The sequence below is a fragment of the Semicossyphus pulcher genome, unplaced genomic scaffold (genome assembly GCF_022749685.1).
Source record: "Semicossyphus pulcher isolate SPU_LCO1_2020_fin unplaced genomic scaffold, fSemPul1.0.p SCAF_15, whole genome shotgun sequence".
Classification (NCBI taxonomy): Eukaryota; Metazoa; Chordata; class Actinopteri; order Labriformes; family Labridae; genus Semicossyphus; species Semicossyphus pulcher.
The window spans coordinates 436,043-451,768 of NW_027211659.1; the positions used below are offsets into that span (position 1 = coordinate 436,043).

The window sequence follows — 15,726 nt, forward strand, 5'->3', positions numbered from 1 at the left end:
TGTACCAACCAATGTGGCACTGAATGCAATCTCGTGTTGTGTCCCTTTTTGTCCTGAATCTGATCGAGGTAATTGCGTGTAAATTGCCGGCCTTGACAACATCACGTAACATCCCCTGTATCATCCTGACACATGTATAACTCCCCTATATGTGGCCCAGTTGCACAAAGGCAATCACAGACAGGGGAATTACCACTTCCAAACTACTGAATTGTAATTTTCCCATCACAATGGTGACATTTTAGCATGTGGTGGGAGTTGGAGGAGGCAGGGAGTTACAATTACACCCAACAGAGAGGACGATACGCCAAGACAGCTACATGAGGGGGGTGGAGATGGAGAAGAGACAGAGAAACAGTCAGCACCAGCCTGTAAAAGACGTGATTGTTCTGCATCCACACACTCCAGTCTCACTCAGGAATGACGGATGATTCGGTAACGAGGTATAACACAGTGTAAATGCTTGGAATGACTCCTGAGACAGTGGGTTTCTCTCTGCAGAAGTCAGCATCCACTAAAAGTGCAGACAGATAAGTAAGCAGTCTTCTTTATGGGCTGACCAATTACAGTCACAGCAGCTTAGTGTTATCAGTCATGAGTTGAAACTGCCAGACAGGGATCTGTTTTCTTCTGGCAAGCAGAGATATGTCTCCTCTTGTGCTGCTTGTTAGAGTGCGGACGTGCAGTAAAAGCAAGAGCGCGCATGCAAACATGTCTGTGTGTTTTCAGTGGGATTTTTCAAGAAACAAACTCTCCATTAAGAATCATTTGCAACATAAGCAGAGCAGGAGAGAGACAGGAAGAGAGCTGACATATCAGTCCTCAGCAGCAGCGTCCATGCTGGCCTTCTGATTGGGATACAGCCGCTAAGCTATGCTTTAATTTCCACACTAACGCAAACTACAGTGTGAAACTACCCAGTTTGATTCTAAAGCAGTCTGGTGATGTAGTTGCACAACAGGAGGGACACTTAGCTGCTCCGGCTAACGTCCATGCTAACCTAAACTCTGTGTTGTCAATAATCTGAACATAACGTGATGCTATAGCAAATAACAGCGGCTAACAGCTAAAATGGCTAACATTGGTCGCCAAACAACAACAAGAAGGAGCTGAAACAAACACAAAGCATTATGATTAGAAGATAACGATGTGACTTTAATCTACAGCGAGTGATAAGGAAAGGTACTGCACACAAATATGGAGAGGTGCACACGTAGTTTTTACTTCTTACGATAAATGTTTTGCAAAATAAATTAACACACAAATAATCTTCAACCTTTGAGCTTTAAGTTGAAACACTTTCAGTAACCACAGAGTGAGGTACAGATCAAACATTCTGATCAGATTAATAAAGAGAGGCCGACAGCAGACTGGTTTATGGGCGAGGACACAGAGCTCTGGAGCTTTAGGAGACATGGACCATAAATAAGCAGAAGGGAGTTCCTGTCTGTAGTTCATAGATGGTCCTGCATGAACTACAAATGTGACTTTGACTGACTTTCTGTCTGTTTATCGTCAGAGGAAGGACACAGGTCTGCACCGCTCTCTTCATTTAGCCTTTCAGGGAACTCCTGCTCTGCTCTTATCCACCAACCACAGCTGCTGGACTCATTTGAACTGCCTGTGCCTTTTGTCTATTGTATAAGTGTGTATGTGTGTGTGTGTGTGTGCTGTTTAAAGTGTATGTGTGTGTCACCCTGTCAGTGGCCAGGCAGAGTGTGGGTGTAAGGTACATGGCGCTCAGGTTACTCATTTCTCTCTGGCACAGGACTCGCTCTGTGTCTCAGAAGAGAGGAGCAGCACAGAGGCAAGCAGAGCGACTATTTATAGATCACTTCTGGCCTACTTGGCAACAGGAAGGAGATGAAGACAAGGGAAAGGAACTATGGAGGCCAAGGAGGGACAAAATAGAAAATAGAACGGCCAACTAGAGCAAAGTCACTTCTTCTGCTCCGGCTCGTCAGACGATTGAAGTTAGACTGAAGACTTCCAGAGTCTGAAAGTTTCAGGGACCAAACAACAAAGCAACATCTGTGGATCATAAAAGTCCGACTGCTGAAGGACGCAGGAATTGTTATGCAGGATTGTTTACAGCATGTGCTCATGATTTGTGATGCAACAAACAAGAGATGATTTTTACTGTTACTACAGTAAAGTTAAATATAAACAGATTTTTAAAATACTTTGGCTGTGAGAAAAAAGAATCATCTTACCTTACTGTGAAAACAGCAATACATAAATCCTGCTAGTCTTAGCTAACGTTAGCCTGTGGCACACAGCACACGGCAGACTTATTAATGCAGCATGTTCAAACAGTCCTCATCTTCATCCTCCTCATCATGCCGCTCATCGCTCGCTCTTTGTCTTTCTAATGTCACAAAGTAACAGGTCCACAGTCGGCCAATTAGCTTTAACACACTACATTTAGGGCTGCACGGTGGTGCAGTGGTTAGAGCTGTCGTCTCACAGCTAGACGTTTCCTGGTTTGAGTCCCGGTTCGGACGTAGTGGGCCTTTCTGTGTGGAGTCTGCATGTTCTCCCTGTGCATGCGTTGGTTCCCTCCGGGTACTCCGGCTTTCCCCCACAGTCCACAGACATGCTCGTTAGGTTCACTAATGGCTCTTATCTGACCGTAGGTGTGAGTGTGAAAGGTTGTCTGTCTGTGTGTGTCAGCCCTGTGATTGACAGGTGACCTGTCCAGGTGTAACCCCGCCTCTCGCCCAATGACAGCTGGGATAGGCTCCAGCCCCCTGCGACCCTGACAAGCGGTATAGATGATGGATGGATTGAAACTACAAATAGGGAACTCATTGTATTAAACTGTAGTAACCAGCAGTCTGTCGCAGTAATATTACACAATGCAATTAAAGTGACGATGATGTGAACGGACCAATCAAACGGCACAAGAAGCAGGGTGAGCTCGAGACCCCGCTCGTCCGTTACTCAGCCTCTGTTGTTGCTGTTATTCCAAACATGGTCGAGTCTTTCTTCTCAGTTAGCTGAGGGTGAAGTGAAACACAGTGTGGTAACTGTGGGTTTTCCTGAAGTTAAAAATACTCGTAGCTCCGTCTCCGCCGTGCAGTGACTCAACTCTCCAGCTCAGAGTGTGCAGAGCCGTTTCCCGCTCAGTGTGTGTTTGTCTCTGTCAGTCATGAGGTGTTCATTAAGCTCCTCGGTCATATGTGTGCTCCCCCTCGTCCAGCTGGATTAGCCGGCAAAGCAGCTCACCGTACGTCATGCGATATGTTTATATTTTCATGCGAGTGTCGAGGAAGAACCATCGACTCTGCTTCTTGTGTCTTAAAGAGAAATTCAATCCTCACTTGTTCTCCTCTTGTTTTCTCCGGTCGGCCGATGTGTCTAAATAAGAAGATGACTTCACTTTGTAGTCTGAGGCAGGCAGCTATAAGTCCTTATAGGGTAGTCAACATTGAGGTATTTCACCTTAATCCACCGCAGGAATTTCGTCTTCAGGCCGTACCTACGGAAAGGGAAGCAGGGATTAACGCAGGCAGGCGGCTGTGGCAGTTTGTCCTCTTTCTGCTCTGTTTTTCCCCTCAGTCGTATTCAAAGGGAATTATTTGTTCATGCAGGAGTGATATTAAAGTCCTTCATGGCAGTGAGCTTAAAGGAGTCCTTCCTTTTAAGACAGACCCCCTTAAAGTCTGTCTAGGACCCCTCTATGTGACCCCTTTTATATGTGCACTACAGTTCTAATGCCTTTTTTGTATGGAGGTCATTTAGTGATGGTGGGGCGGCTATTTAAAATGTCTTTGCAAGGAGCACATGCATTAAGTCATCTCAGCTTGGAAACCAGACATTTTTTGGGCCTAAGGAACGGTCTAATGAAAGATGCTAGGACGTTGCATTATGGGAAATGTATTCATTGTTTTTGGACCTTTAAAGACTGAACGTCAGGATTTCTTTGATTTTGAGAGTTTAACCGTATGGTACCAATCAACTTAGATTAAAGACGGCGCGCCGTTATCTCATTGGTCTGACTCTAAGTTTGTTCACAGCATTGAACAATGAGACTTCAAGAAAACTACAGTAATATCTCCTGCCCATGAGCAGTGGCAGGATGATCCAGAGATCTCATCTGGTAAAAAGTCCATTCGTCATTTTGGATTTAAACACGTTTTTTTTTTATTATAGAGACATTCTCAACTATTTGTTGTGTGTTCACTTGAAAACAAACGAGTCTGTTTTCTGAATAACTGATCCACCATCATCACACAGAAGATCGATGTTAGCACGTCCCGCCTGTCGGGTTTCATCCTGTTTTATTTTGGTCTGAGGCTGAGACGCTGGGACATGCTCGTGTCTTTGAGTAATATAGACGTAGTGTTGTTCGTTTGTCGACTCTATGCAGGCGCCTCATGAAAACCTTGTTCTCGTAATGCTGACAGGATTAACTCGTTAATTCAGAAAAACAGGGCAGACTTTCTTTTCTCAAAGTTACGCTGACGTAACTTTATGTCCACAGAATCATTACTAAAAGTTAACTTTGTCCCTGAGGTCAAAGTGATCCTAAAACAGAACCTTCAGTGTAAACAGTCCAAACATGGAGACGGAAGAAAACGCATTTCAGACACTGGAACCAGAGAATATTTAGCTTTATACTGAAACAATTTAACTATCATTTCAACTGTTACTGTATGGTTGTTTATACATTCGACATCATCGACTGACTTATCCTTTTAGTTGCAATGAAACAGTCGACAGTGTGTCCGAGTTAACTTTTTCTGGGAGTTCGTGCTGTTGTAGTTAAGATGAACTCTCTGTTGTAAAGGTCAGAGGGCGAGATCTCAGAGAAAGATATTTCACAACCTTTAGACGTGTCTGGATGTCACGAGGGATCATTAGGAGGAATATTTCTGTAACTCTGGTGCAGAAAGTCTCTCAGAAGTCTCCTTTAGTCGAGCAGAAAACAAGTCTGTCCAGAACTCTTCGCTTCATCTGTAATAATCTTTGTGGTGATCGTAGTGTTGCTCTGTAAATGTGTGCTTCATCCTCTGCAACATGCCTGTGTGCGTGTGTGTGTGTGTGTGTGTGTGTGTGTATATACGGTGTGTATCCACAGTGAGCCTGTATGCTGCAGCAGTGATTCTGTGTTTAAGTTGACACAGCTGGTGGGCAGGATGTCAGCTTCAGGCCTCTGTGTCTGTTTGTAATTCTCCCCTTAGAGAGCAGCCTTCCTCTGCTATAAATAACCTCTGTGTGTGTGTGTGTGTGTGTGTGTGTGTGTGCCCCACCTCTCCTCTGTGTGCCCAGAGAGAATGATGTTCCTCCTCGCGCAGCGTTTCCATCTGTGTGCATTTTATCTTTTCCAGTGTCCACTGTTCCACGCGTCGCTCTATTTGCTGTGTGTGTGTTTGTGTGTAAATGTGTGCAGGATGATGGAGGTCGTAATGATGATGACTGTGTGTACTGTGCCGCACATGGAGGGGAGGTGGTTGATTTGATGTGACACACACACACACACACACACGAGTACTGCCTTTTGTAGGAGGCAGGGAAACCTTGTGTCTTTAATCGTTCTGTTACGTTTTTAAAACTCTTCCCTCGTAGCCTCAACATCCCCGTCTCTTACCCTCTGATACTCTGCGTTTTTCCTCTCCTCCGTCTCTGCCTTGCTTTCATAAATGACCAATATGTGGAAGTCTCTTTTTAGATTGTCAAACGTGGTGGAAGACATATTTGTGTGTGGTTGAGTTCCTCTGAGTTCAGGCAGCAGCAGCAGTCAGTGGGACCCTTTCCCTCCTTTTTCCTCTCTTTCTGTATCTGTCGTTCTTTTTTCTGTCTGGCCAAGGGGGAGAGGTTGAGTGAGACTGATGTGTGTTTATGGCTCTTCAGAGAAATAAGTGGTGTGTGTGTAATCGGTTTCCCTTCTCTCCCGCTTTTTGGCCTATTCCTTTCATCCCATGCATGAAATTGATGCCTAGTACACACTTTTTATCTTGATAGTTTCCTGGAGATAAATCCAAGATGGGCAGTGCGTCTGCGAGCGGGATGCAGCAGCTGTGTGAGAGACTGAAGATGTTTGTTATCTGAATAACAGTATTTTTCTTCTTCCTGCAGACGAGCATAAAGGAGGGTTTGTTGCTGAAACAGACCAGCTCGTTCCAGAGGTGGAAAAAACGCTACTTCAAACTGAGAGGCCGAACTCTCTACTACGCCAAAGATGCCAAGGTAGGCTTGCCTACTGTTTCCTTATGCCACACAAATACTCCACAGGTGATAAATAACCACAGGTGATAAATAACCACAGGTGATAAATAACCACAGGTGATAAACACTCTCAGGTCGATAAATTGACTTATGTGGATGGAAAAGCCCAAACTTCCAAACTCCTGTGTGAATCTTTGTTTTCTTTCTTTAAAACCCATTTTTAACTTTATTTAATGTTGGCAAACAAAGTTTTTAGAGGAAATATTTCGGTCGAGCCAAAAGCTTGTTAGCTTAGCTTAGCTTAAAGACAGGGAACAGGAGGAAACCTGGCCTGGCTCTGTCGAAGGTACCAACATCCAGCCGTCACAGTCCGTCCTTTTGTTCCTCCTGCTGTTGTCCACCTTATGCACCGGGGGCCCTTCGACTTCACCTTCTTTCCACATCTACACACCTTCTTATCAGCCCTAAAGTTACCTGACCATTTCCACTTCACTCATTCGACTGAATCCAAATATACTGGACCATTTCCTTTACCCCATTGCCCGTCTGTCTTCGTACCAATGACCTAGCTGCTCAGCCCTTAGCCCCGGTGTTTTGACCCTGCCCGTTGTTTTTATTTTGTACCATTTTCCCTACACATGTTTGCCTGCTTTGGATGGATCTGACCTGCTTTCCTCTCCATCATGTAGGCCTAAAAACATGAACTAAGCGTTTAATGCGGGTAAATAAAGTTTGACTTGACGTGAGTCAGTCTATCTCTTGGCAAAGAACTTCCTGGATCCTCTGCCTGTTGCCTAGAAACGGTTACTCGCACAGTGATGTAATGTGTTCATTAGAGCACTCTAGAGGTGTTGTCAGGCATATTCATTGTCTTCAGCACAGAGCCAGGCTAGCTGTTCCCCTGATGTATCTGTCAGTGCTAAGCTAAGCTAATGCACAGTAGCTCCCTCTCTCAGCCTGATTTATTACTTTCCCTTCTTTAATCTCCTAAATAGATTTTTTTCCTTTGAATGTTCACGTTTGTGTTTTTTAAAGTACTTTCTTATTTTAAGTTTAAATATCGTCTAACCTAACCCTCCTGGTCCGGATCATGTGTGTGTGTGTGTGCGTTGTGTGTATGCGTGTATCTCCACACGCATTAGTCCGGCAGTGCCCTGGCACGCTGGCAGGAGCGGGCGTTACGCAGGGTGTCCAGGAGTCGCGTGTGCTGGCGTGTTCTGTCCGTGTGCTGGACGGGTGCACGGCGCTCCCCTCCACCTCTGGGTGCCAGCGGATCTGAGGAGGGCCTAGTGAGAATTCGGGTCAGCACAGCACAGTCAGGGGCCAAAGCCCAGGGGCCAAAGCCCAGGGGCCAGACCCCCACAACAGCTTAAACATGCCCGTCTTACCCATACATAGTGCTGCATTCATGCCATATGGGACAGGACAGGTACCTGTAGTACCTGAAAAAGTAAGAATATATTGGCTCATTGGGTTGGACACATTTTGGATGAGGTGAACAATTGCCTAGAAGGTTTTTATTGCCACATGACATGAATGCACAATAAGGACATATCTCCAGGTAGGATAGCAACACGTGTGCAGACTGTTAGGCCACACCCTAAATTGGGTCTGTGGCTTTCCCGGTCTGACACTGTGTGCTGCTTGTCCTCACCTGCAGCTGTAAGTCTCTCGATGGCCGTGCTGGAAGAATGAAAAGAATTAAAGATATAAATATGAGTTATTGTAAGGTGAAGTCATTTATCATCACAGACTGTGTTTGGGAAGTGGACGCAGCCTCCGGGTCTAACTAGAAGAAAGTTCCTTAAACCTTCATTTTTTCTAACAGTCATTGACTCTACTGGTTGTTACCATGGCAACATGAAAAATGTCATAGTCAGTGTTCGTTCGGTGCACTTACAGATAGAGTCGGCTGTTTTCTTTTTTAAGTAAGTGCATTTTCTATAAAGCTTGTTGTTTTTTTGCGAGCCAAAATGATCTTCACAGTGACAGTGAATCGGGATGTACCTTGCTAACCAGGCTAGGAATAGCATTAGCGGCTAAATGAGCTTTTTCTGACCTCACCAGCTCCACCCTCTCGTCCAAATATGGTCAAAACAAAATGACCAAACTGTATACTTCAGAAGTCACTAACCAGAAGGCGACACAAAGGTTGCCACGTCTACTTCCTATTTTCAGTCTCTGTTTATTTCTCACTGGAGCCTCATAAGTGAGTTAGTTCTCTCCGTCATGGCCGGACAGTGACGTTAGTCTCACTATAGATAAGTGCCCATTCCCAACATGTCCATCCACTCTGGTGTCTCTACGGTGGCCTGGCTGGCTGTGCTGCCCTGTGCTTAGGAAGTCTGACCTCCTCATTGATCCATCAGCAGGGCGACATCTCAGCACTGCAGTTTGTCCTTAAAGCTACTCTCCTCTTTCCCCTCTTTTTCCTTTGAAGAACAAGTCCCTATTTTATATATTAATATATTTGGGGAAAATGACTTACAGGTACAATCACTTTTGAATTGCTCCGGTAGATTGCTTCAACTGAAAGCAGTGACAACAGACTGTAATGGCTGCAACATAATTTTGGGGGCAAATTCATCCACTCACAGTAAATGTTTTCCACTGACAGGCTCAGATTGTTATTCTAAGTGTGTGACAACATGACAGAAAGGATCCCTACAGAGATAGACCTTTGAAACCTGAAACAGCCCCAACATTTCTCCCTTTAGTGCCACCAGACTCCATTTACAAAAACAGTGATTTTACTTTAGAAAAACGTGGGATTTGTTGGTCTTCTGCCACCTCGTTTGGTTGTTATTTTTGTTATTGTGTGTTATACACATATTGTGATGAATCTGAACTTATTATTAATAACATTACAATAACACAAACTAACTAACTGATGGAGGCAGTGGCAGGTCTGCCGTTACTATACTGCAAGGTAGAATTACTGTTTTTTTCAATAGAGTCTGGTAGCATTGAAAAGAGGGATGTAACTCCTGTTTCTATTTTTAAAAAGAAGATATAACTCTTTATTTTAAAGGTCTCAATCTGTAGGAAACCTTTCTGTATTGTGTCAGACATTCAAATGAAGGAAAGGACAGAGGAATTATAGGAGGTAGCAAAGGAAGGACGTGAGGTGGCTGAGATGTAGCCGCTGACTTCAGCTCTGGATCTATGGGTAACTGAGGGTCTGGACGCTTGCCTTTGTCCACCATTCACTGTCAGCTTTCATTACAGCTTCCCTCGAGACAGTTGAGTGTGTGTGCCCACACATATGCAAGTGTGCTGGTGGTGTGGTGAGTGAGTGAGAGAGAGAGCGAGAGAGAGAGAGAGAGCGAGGGAGAGTGTCAAAGGAGCTGTAGAAATTAATCATACACACATACATACGCACGCATGATGCAATGGTGAAGCAGTCCAGAGTGCTGCAACAGAGGGGACAGTGTTTGTGTTGGCGTGCCGTTCATACTCAGGCCCTCTTGGCTGCAACCCATACACACATTCACACACACTTGTAGGCATATGTGGAAGTGCTGTGACACACACACACACACACACACACACACACACACAGAGTAAGCGTTGGCTGGTGTCCCTCTCCAGCCAGGCCTGAGGGAGCGTCGTTAACTGGGCATTCCCTCTGACAGCTGCAGCAGCTCTTTCCTCCCACACACACACACGCACACACACACCCACACACTCACACACTCACACACAGTCAGAGGGCATTCCTTTGACGGCATGGTTTTTTTGGCCCGCGGCCCTTTAAGAGCTCAGCTGCGTGCCTTCACATCTCTGTTAGATATCATGTTGCTGTTTGTAGACTCCGGCTCTCCTCTGCGTCTGTCTGCTGGCTGTTTCGCCTCTGCAATATAGAAATTCAATAAAACACATTCAGCGTCGTGTGCTCACACTGCTCCTCTTTAAGAAAAGAGTCAAAACAAAGGAGACTACGGAGGGAAAGCTCGCTGCAGTGAAGCTGTATTCTGGTTCACTTCTTGGAAGGAAGCAGTTATCTTTAGAGGGCAGCAGATTGGACAGAATTTTCTTCACCGGAACATTTCTGACCCTTTCATTTCTTTCTCCATATTGATTAACCCCTTTAATATCGTCCACTACAGTTGACTTAAGATATTCATTGTTTTCAGCCAATAAGAATGCACTTTAAATGTGACTTCTTTTTAGCAATGTGAAGAACACATGATTTTTTAAAATCAAAATTCAATGTAGCATACATCCCACTGGAGGTCCGGGATTTCAACTTTATTAATTCCTTTGGGCCTGTGTCCACGGATGGCCCTCTCTGCGCTCGTCAATGTCACTTCCCCCTCACTGACCAATCAAAATCAAGAAGGGGCGGGACTAGGGCTGAACAATTAATCAGAATTGAATTGAAATTGCAATGTGGCCTGCTGCAGTTTTCAAATCGCAGGAGGCGCAATATTTACTGAAGGTGAAATTAAAAAACCATTTTAATGTAAATATTGTGCCGCAGAGATGTTCTACATCCTACACGTCACACACAGGCGCAAGTATCAAAGATCTTTGTTTGGTGCAGCTCCCTGCAGAAAGCACACATCATCATTTTAATGTTTTTCAATGAAAATGGGAAAAATGATTTAATATCGCACATCAGCTCAAAATCACAATATAAGTCAAAATAATCGCAATTACATATTGTTTTAAAAATTGTTCAGCCCTAGGCGGAACTTCTGACACCAACTTCGTCAACAACGATGGCGGAGGAGCTAATCCTCGTGTTTTCGGGGGTACAGTCTCCAGGTGTAGAGCGGCTGCTAACGCCAGGACACGCCTCCTTTCATTGTTTTGATGTTTTCTTTGTAAAATCTCCTTGAATAAAAGCAAACATGAAGCACACAGAACGACTTAAAACAGACTTAACGGTCACGACCGAGGGAAGCAGAAGTGCTGCCAAGACAACTTCCGTTACCTAGCAACAGTACGCGCTGGAAAGAAGCGCTGTGAAAGTGAGGTTGTGGGGATGCAGGCCAATCCGTTTGGAGTACCTCGTCCACAAAACACAGTGACATACTTCCAACAAATACATGATAGAAAACAAAAGGATTAATGAACAATAGGATCTTACTGATAATAAATCAAAAGTTAAAAACCTTCATAAAGAATCTTTTCAGAAAGAGAAGCGTGAACTCGTCAGATTGCAGAGAGGACAACTGACTGAGAGAAGCAGTTTTACGAGCAGACTTCCTGATGAAGATACTTGTTTATTTATGGGGGATTTACAGGAGGCTGCATCATAAACACAACCTACAAAGTGATCTACTTACTAAGTTAAGGTTAGTTTAACTAGTAACACCCTCTGTGACCTGTGTGGGTCGGAACATTGGTGAACGCTGACAGAAGTGCTCGTCTGCTGTCGCCTTATTTTTACTAAATTGTGCAAAACTTCCGTTTTGTTTCCCTTACAGTAAATTACTGTATTTATATCACACTCATTTAGTGCCATTTCCCAGCATTCAATAGTCAGGAAGTCCTCCGTCACCCGAAGCTTAAACTCATAGAGACTAAAAATAGACCCGAATGCAGAACAGGGTTTTAGCTACATGTTTAAGATGTGATCATTTTAAAGGCTGCTTTTTCATGTCTCTCATGTTAGGCCTGCTTTGCTGAGACATCTCTTCATGCCCTCGTATAACTTACAATAAGTTTAACCCTACAGTGACATGATTGTCCAAAGGTCTCATTCTCTTGTTCTCTTTTTGTGCCCTCCATCCATCCATCTCTGCTCTCCTCTGTTCTCCTCCTTTACTCTGCAGTCCCTTATCTTTGACGAGGTCGACCTGTCCGATGCCAGTGTTGCAGAGTCCAGCACAAAGAATGTCAACAACAGCTTCACAGTGAGTGACACACGCACACACACACACACATACACACACACAAACACACACACACACTAACATGCTGTGTTTCACATATGTTGGGGTCTAAATGACTGATAGGTTCTGATCACAGTCAGTCCACTAAAAGTACAGACTGTTATTCTAAGTGTCTGACAACCACATCAACTCCTCCACCAGACTCCACTGACAGAAACAGCAGCATACTGGAGCTGCTGATCTGTGGGTGCTTTGTTTGGTCTTTTTGTGTAACTATGTGTAAAACAAAAACATTGGTAGGATCAGAGCCGGCTGTTTAAGGAACCAAAGCCACACATTAAAACACGATTTACGAGGCAGCAGTACAACACAAACAGTTTTGTTCTGTGAGGTAAAAATGACTGTTTTTTCAATGGAGTCTGGTGGCTTTGAGAGAGCGAGGTATTTTCAAATGGCATTAATCATCCATGGCATCCCATGACTTGTACTTATACTTGTAAATTATCAGCAGGTACTTCTTAATATGCCTGCACCTTTCAGTCACAGTGGACAGCACTCACACCTGTAATGGATTCAGTTAAAGGTGCATCATGATTTACAAGAAAGCCGGCTTTGCCCTTCGATAATAATGATTCACCTGCTCCGTATGTTTTTGTCGCACGCTGCTCGTCGTGGCTCGTCAGGACAGAAAACAAGATGATGTTCTGTGAATGGATGCTTGTTGTGGGTTAGATGAGCGTGTGTGGGAGGAGGAGGGGAAAGAACATGAGTATTATGAGGATGAAAACAGACAGTGAAGGAGCTCGTAGTGCACTGTCCTTTCTATAAATGTCTCTCCTCTCCCCGGGTGTTGCTATAATAAGAAACAAGGGGGAGGAGGAGGTGGGCAGGAGAGCAGTGCCCAGAGGAGAGCGAGCAGCTATTTTTAGCAGCGCCTTGAAACGCTTCATTGAGTGCCTGGGAAGGCTTAATGTCTGCCATATTCATAAATAAGATTACGTGTGCCTGCTGCATGTGTGTGCAGCATGTGCGTACAGTCGTGACTTTGTGTATGAGCATCCCGCTGAGATGGAGAGCGGATGGAGGGGATGTTGAAGGAGGAGAGGAAGGGGAATAATGAGAATACAAAAAGGGAAGTAAGGACAAAGAGGAGTCTATTTGCAGACAGAGGTGAAAGAAGGTTTTGACAGAAAAAAGAGCGTGTTGAAGGAATGATTGATGAGGAATGACTGCAGAGTAACACGGCAAAGGGACAGACAAGGTAGTGCAGTGGAGGAAATCCTGGAGTGATGTCACACATACTCCCCGGGGGAAAGAGAAAGAGAGAGGCAGAGCGGGGTCGAGGAAGAGAGAGCGTTGAGATGTGAGGTAAGGGAGGAAAGAGAGATGCAGAGGAAGAAAGAGGGAGAGTGGAGAGGAAATGAAGACGGGACTGAGCGAGAAGGAAGCAGTGAGAGGTAACGTGACGTGCTGGATGGTGATCCACCTGCATCAACCCAGACACAGACACACACACCGACAGGGGGAGACCAGGCGGCGTCACGCAGGTTGTGCGATCACGTCTGAGAGAGAGAGAGAGAAAGCGCTGCAGTGGAAGCGCCGCATCACTTCGCTCAGACTGTCTCTGTCCGTGTGTCTGTGCGGCTGTCTCTGTCCGTCTGTCTGTCTGTGTGAGGAGTCGCTCCTCTGAGGATGAGCGATGCTGCTGTCGTCCCCTGTGCAGGTTGGTGCTAATTGGTTTGAGCGGGCGCTTGACTCACGCCTGTGCTGTTTAGAGATTTATGCTCATTCACGTAGACGCTCTGCAGATGTTTGTGTGCGTGCATGCCTGTGTTTTTCCCTGGAGAGAATTTAGACCCAAAAGCGAGATAGTGAAATGTTGCACTTGTTAGGCGAGGGGGGGTCATTTCACCGTCACTTATTTTCTGCACTGCAACTGCAGGTTAATCCATGCACTGAGTGTAACTGCCTCTGCAGCATCTATATTTCAAAATGCTATTTTTATTTTACAGGGACGATAACGTGCATCCTTTGATTTGATAAGACAGATAAGATACGCTTTATTGATCCCCAACAGGGAACATCAGCTTCTTTTACATTTAGAATGTTGCATTAATATCTTTAATAAGGACATAAAAAACTCCTGAATGCACTTTTCTTTTAATACTTACATTTATCTTATTTTAAATTACTTTTATAATGTGTGTGTGTGTGTGTGTGTGTGTGTGTGTGTGTGTGTGTGTGTGTGTGTGTGTGTCTGTGTGTGTGTGTGTGTGTGTGTGTGTGTGTGTGTGTGGGTGTGTGAGCGTGTAGTGAATGTTATGTGTGTTTTAGGAGCTGCACTAAACATATTACACATTCCTTCATTAGTGATGCAAAGAGGAAAGGTTTTAATTTCTTAATAATCAATAAAAAACAGTGCACGTGGATGTGCACGTGTCTATACGTGACTGTATTTTTAATGGTGACTTCAGGTCCATGTATGTTGGCGGTGAATGTATGTGCCGCTCTGCTCAGCGTTCACATCTTGTGTTGTCATCATTAAATCCATTGTTTCACTCGTGTGTTGGGAAGGAGAGGAGTGTGTGTGAATATGCGATGAGGCTGCGTCGCTGCAGCGCAGAGAGCGAGCAGCACCTTGAAGTCCACGTGAGGGGGAGCTCAGCCCAACCCAGACCCTAAACCCATTACAGACTCTGCAGGGACCCCTCCCTCTCCGCTCACTGACTCACTCACGCTTATTGGATTGGGCTCGCTCATCACTGTCCACTTTATATCCAAGAAATGAATCTCAACAATTCAGATGGGCTATGAATTGTGCTCTTACAACCAGCGGTTTGTGTTAACTGTTTACGCAGAGCGGCAGATGGTGTGTGTGTGTGTGTATGTGTGTGTGTGTGTGTGTGTGTGTGTGTGTGTGTGTGTGTGTGTGTGTGTGTGTGTGTGTGTGTTTGTGTGTGCTGTGTGCACGTGTTTGGTAGCTGTGATGGTTGTGTTCCACCTCCTCTGCTTCACTCCCAGTGGATGCAGGATCGGAGCATCGCTGTCAACAGTCCTCTGCCTGTGTGTGTTTGCTGGTGTCCTGTATTAGTTTCAGATTCAGCATGTTCTGCCCCTGCCTTTCTGCCTCAGACTGTGTGTGAGAAGTGGACGTAGCTTCTTGAACTTAAAAGTGAAGCCGATAAATTGTCTTAAAGCTACATTACTTCTGACGGCCTTCTATGAATCTGATATGCTCCTCCTCCTCTCCTGAGTTATTCCCTCAGTAAACATGTTCCTAATGAGTTTATGGTCTCAGTCTCTAGTTTCAAGTCTTCTTCAACACAGCATGATGTTCATTTAGTCACTGATGCTCCCATTGAGAGTCACACAGACCAGGAAGAGGGGAGGGGTTAGGGCGGGGCTACCTGTGATTGACAAGTTGCTAATACGGCGACCTGTAAACTAGGAAGTTACAATGCGTATGCTTCCTCTCGTCCAAATATGGTCACTTCTGGTTCAAAACAACGAGATGGTTAGACCTTAAAAACATTCAAATTGAATAATTTAAATCTGGACTTGGAGAGTTTTGATGTTGAGAGTAATGAGGGAAGTTTCTGGTACCTGCGCCCACCATGCAGGGTCCACACACACACACACACACACACACACACACACACACCTGACATGTTCAGCTCTGAAGGTCAGTCATCGAGGGAGGTTTTCCACTCTT

The 15,726-nt window shown here is 44.9% G+C and overlaps 1 protein-coding gene across 3 annotated transcripts in view; it reads left to right on the plus strand.

Moving 5' to 3' along the window:
- Positions 1–15,726, plus strand: part of dgkh (diacylglycerol kinase, eta) — a 53,438-nt gene that overhangs the window by 5,034 nt on the left and 32,678 nt on the right. For 2 of the 3 annotated variants that reach the window (XM_069663550.1, XM_069663549.1), the window contains 2 exons: positions 6,082–6,192; positions 11,955–12,035. In XM_069663550.1, the coding sequence (XP_069519651.1) occupies positions 6,082–6,192; positions 11,955–12,035 (192 nt within the window). Of the gene's footprint in view, positions 1–6,081; positions 6,193–11,954; positions 12,036–12,895; positions 13,472–15,726 lie in introns of those variants that run through there. The other variant, XM_069663551.1, reaches the window with a different exon arrangement.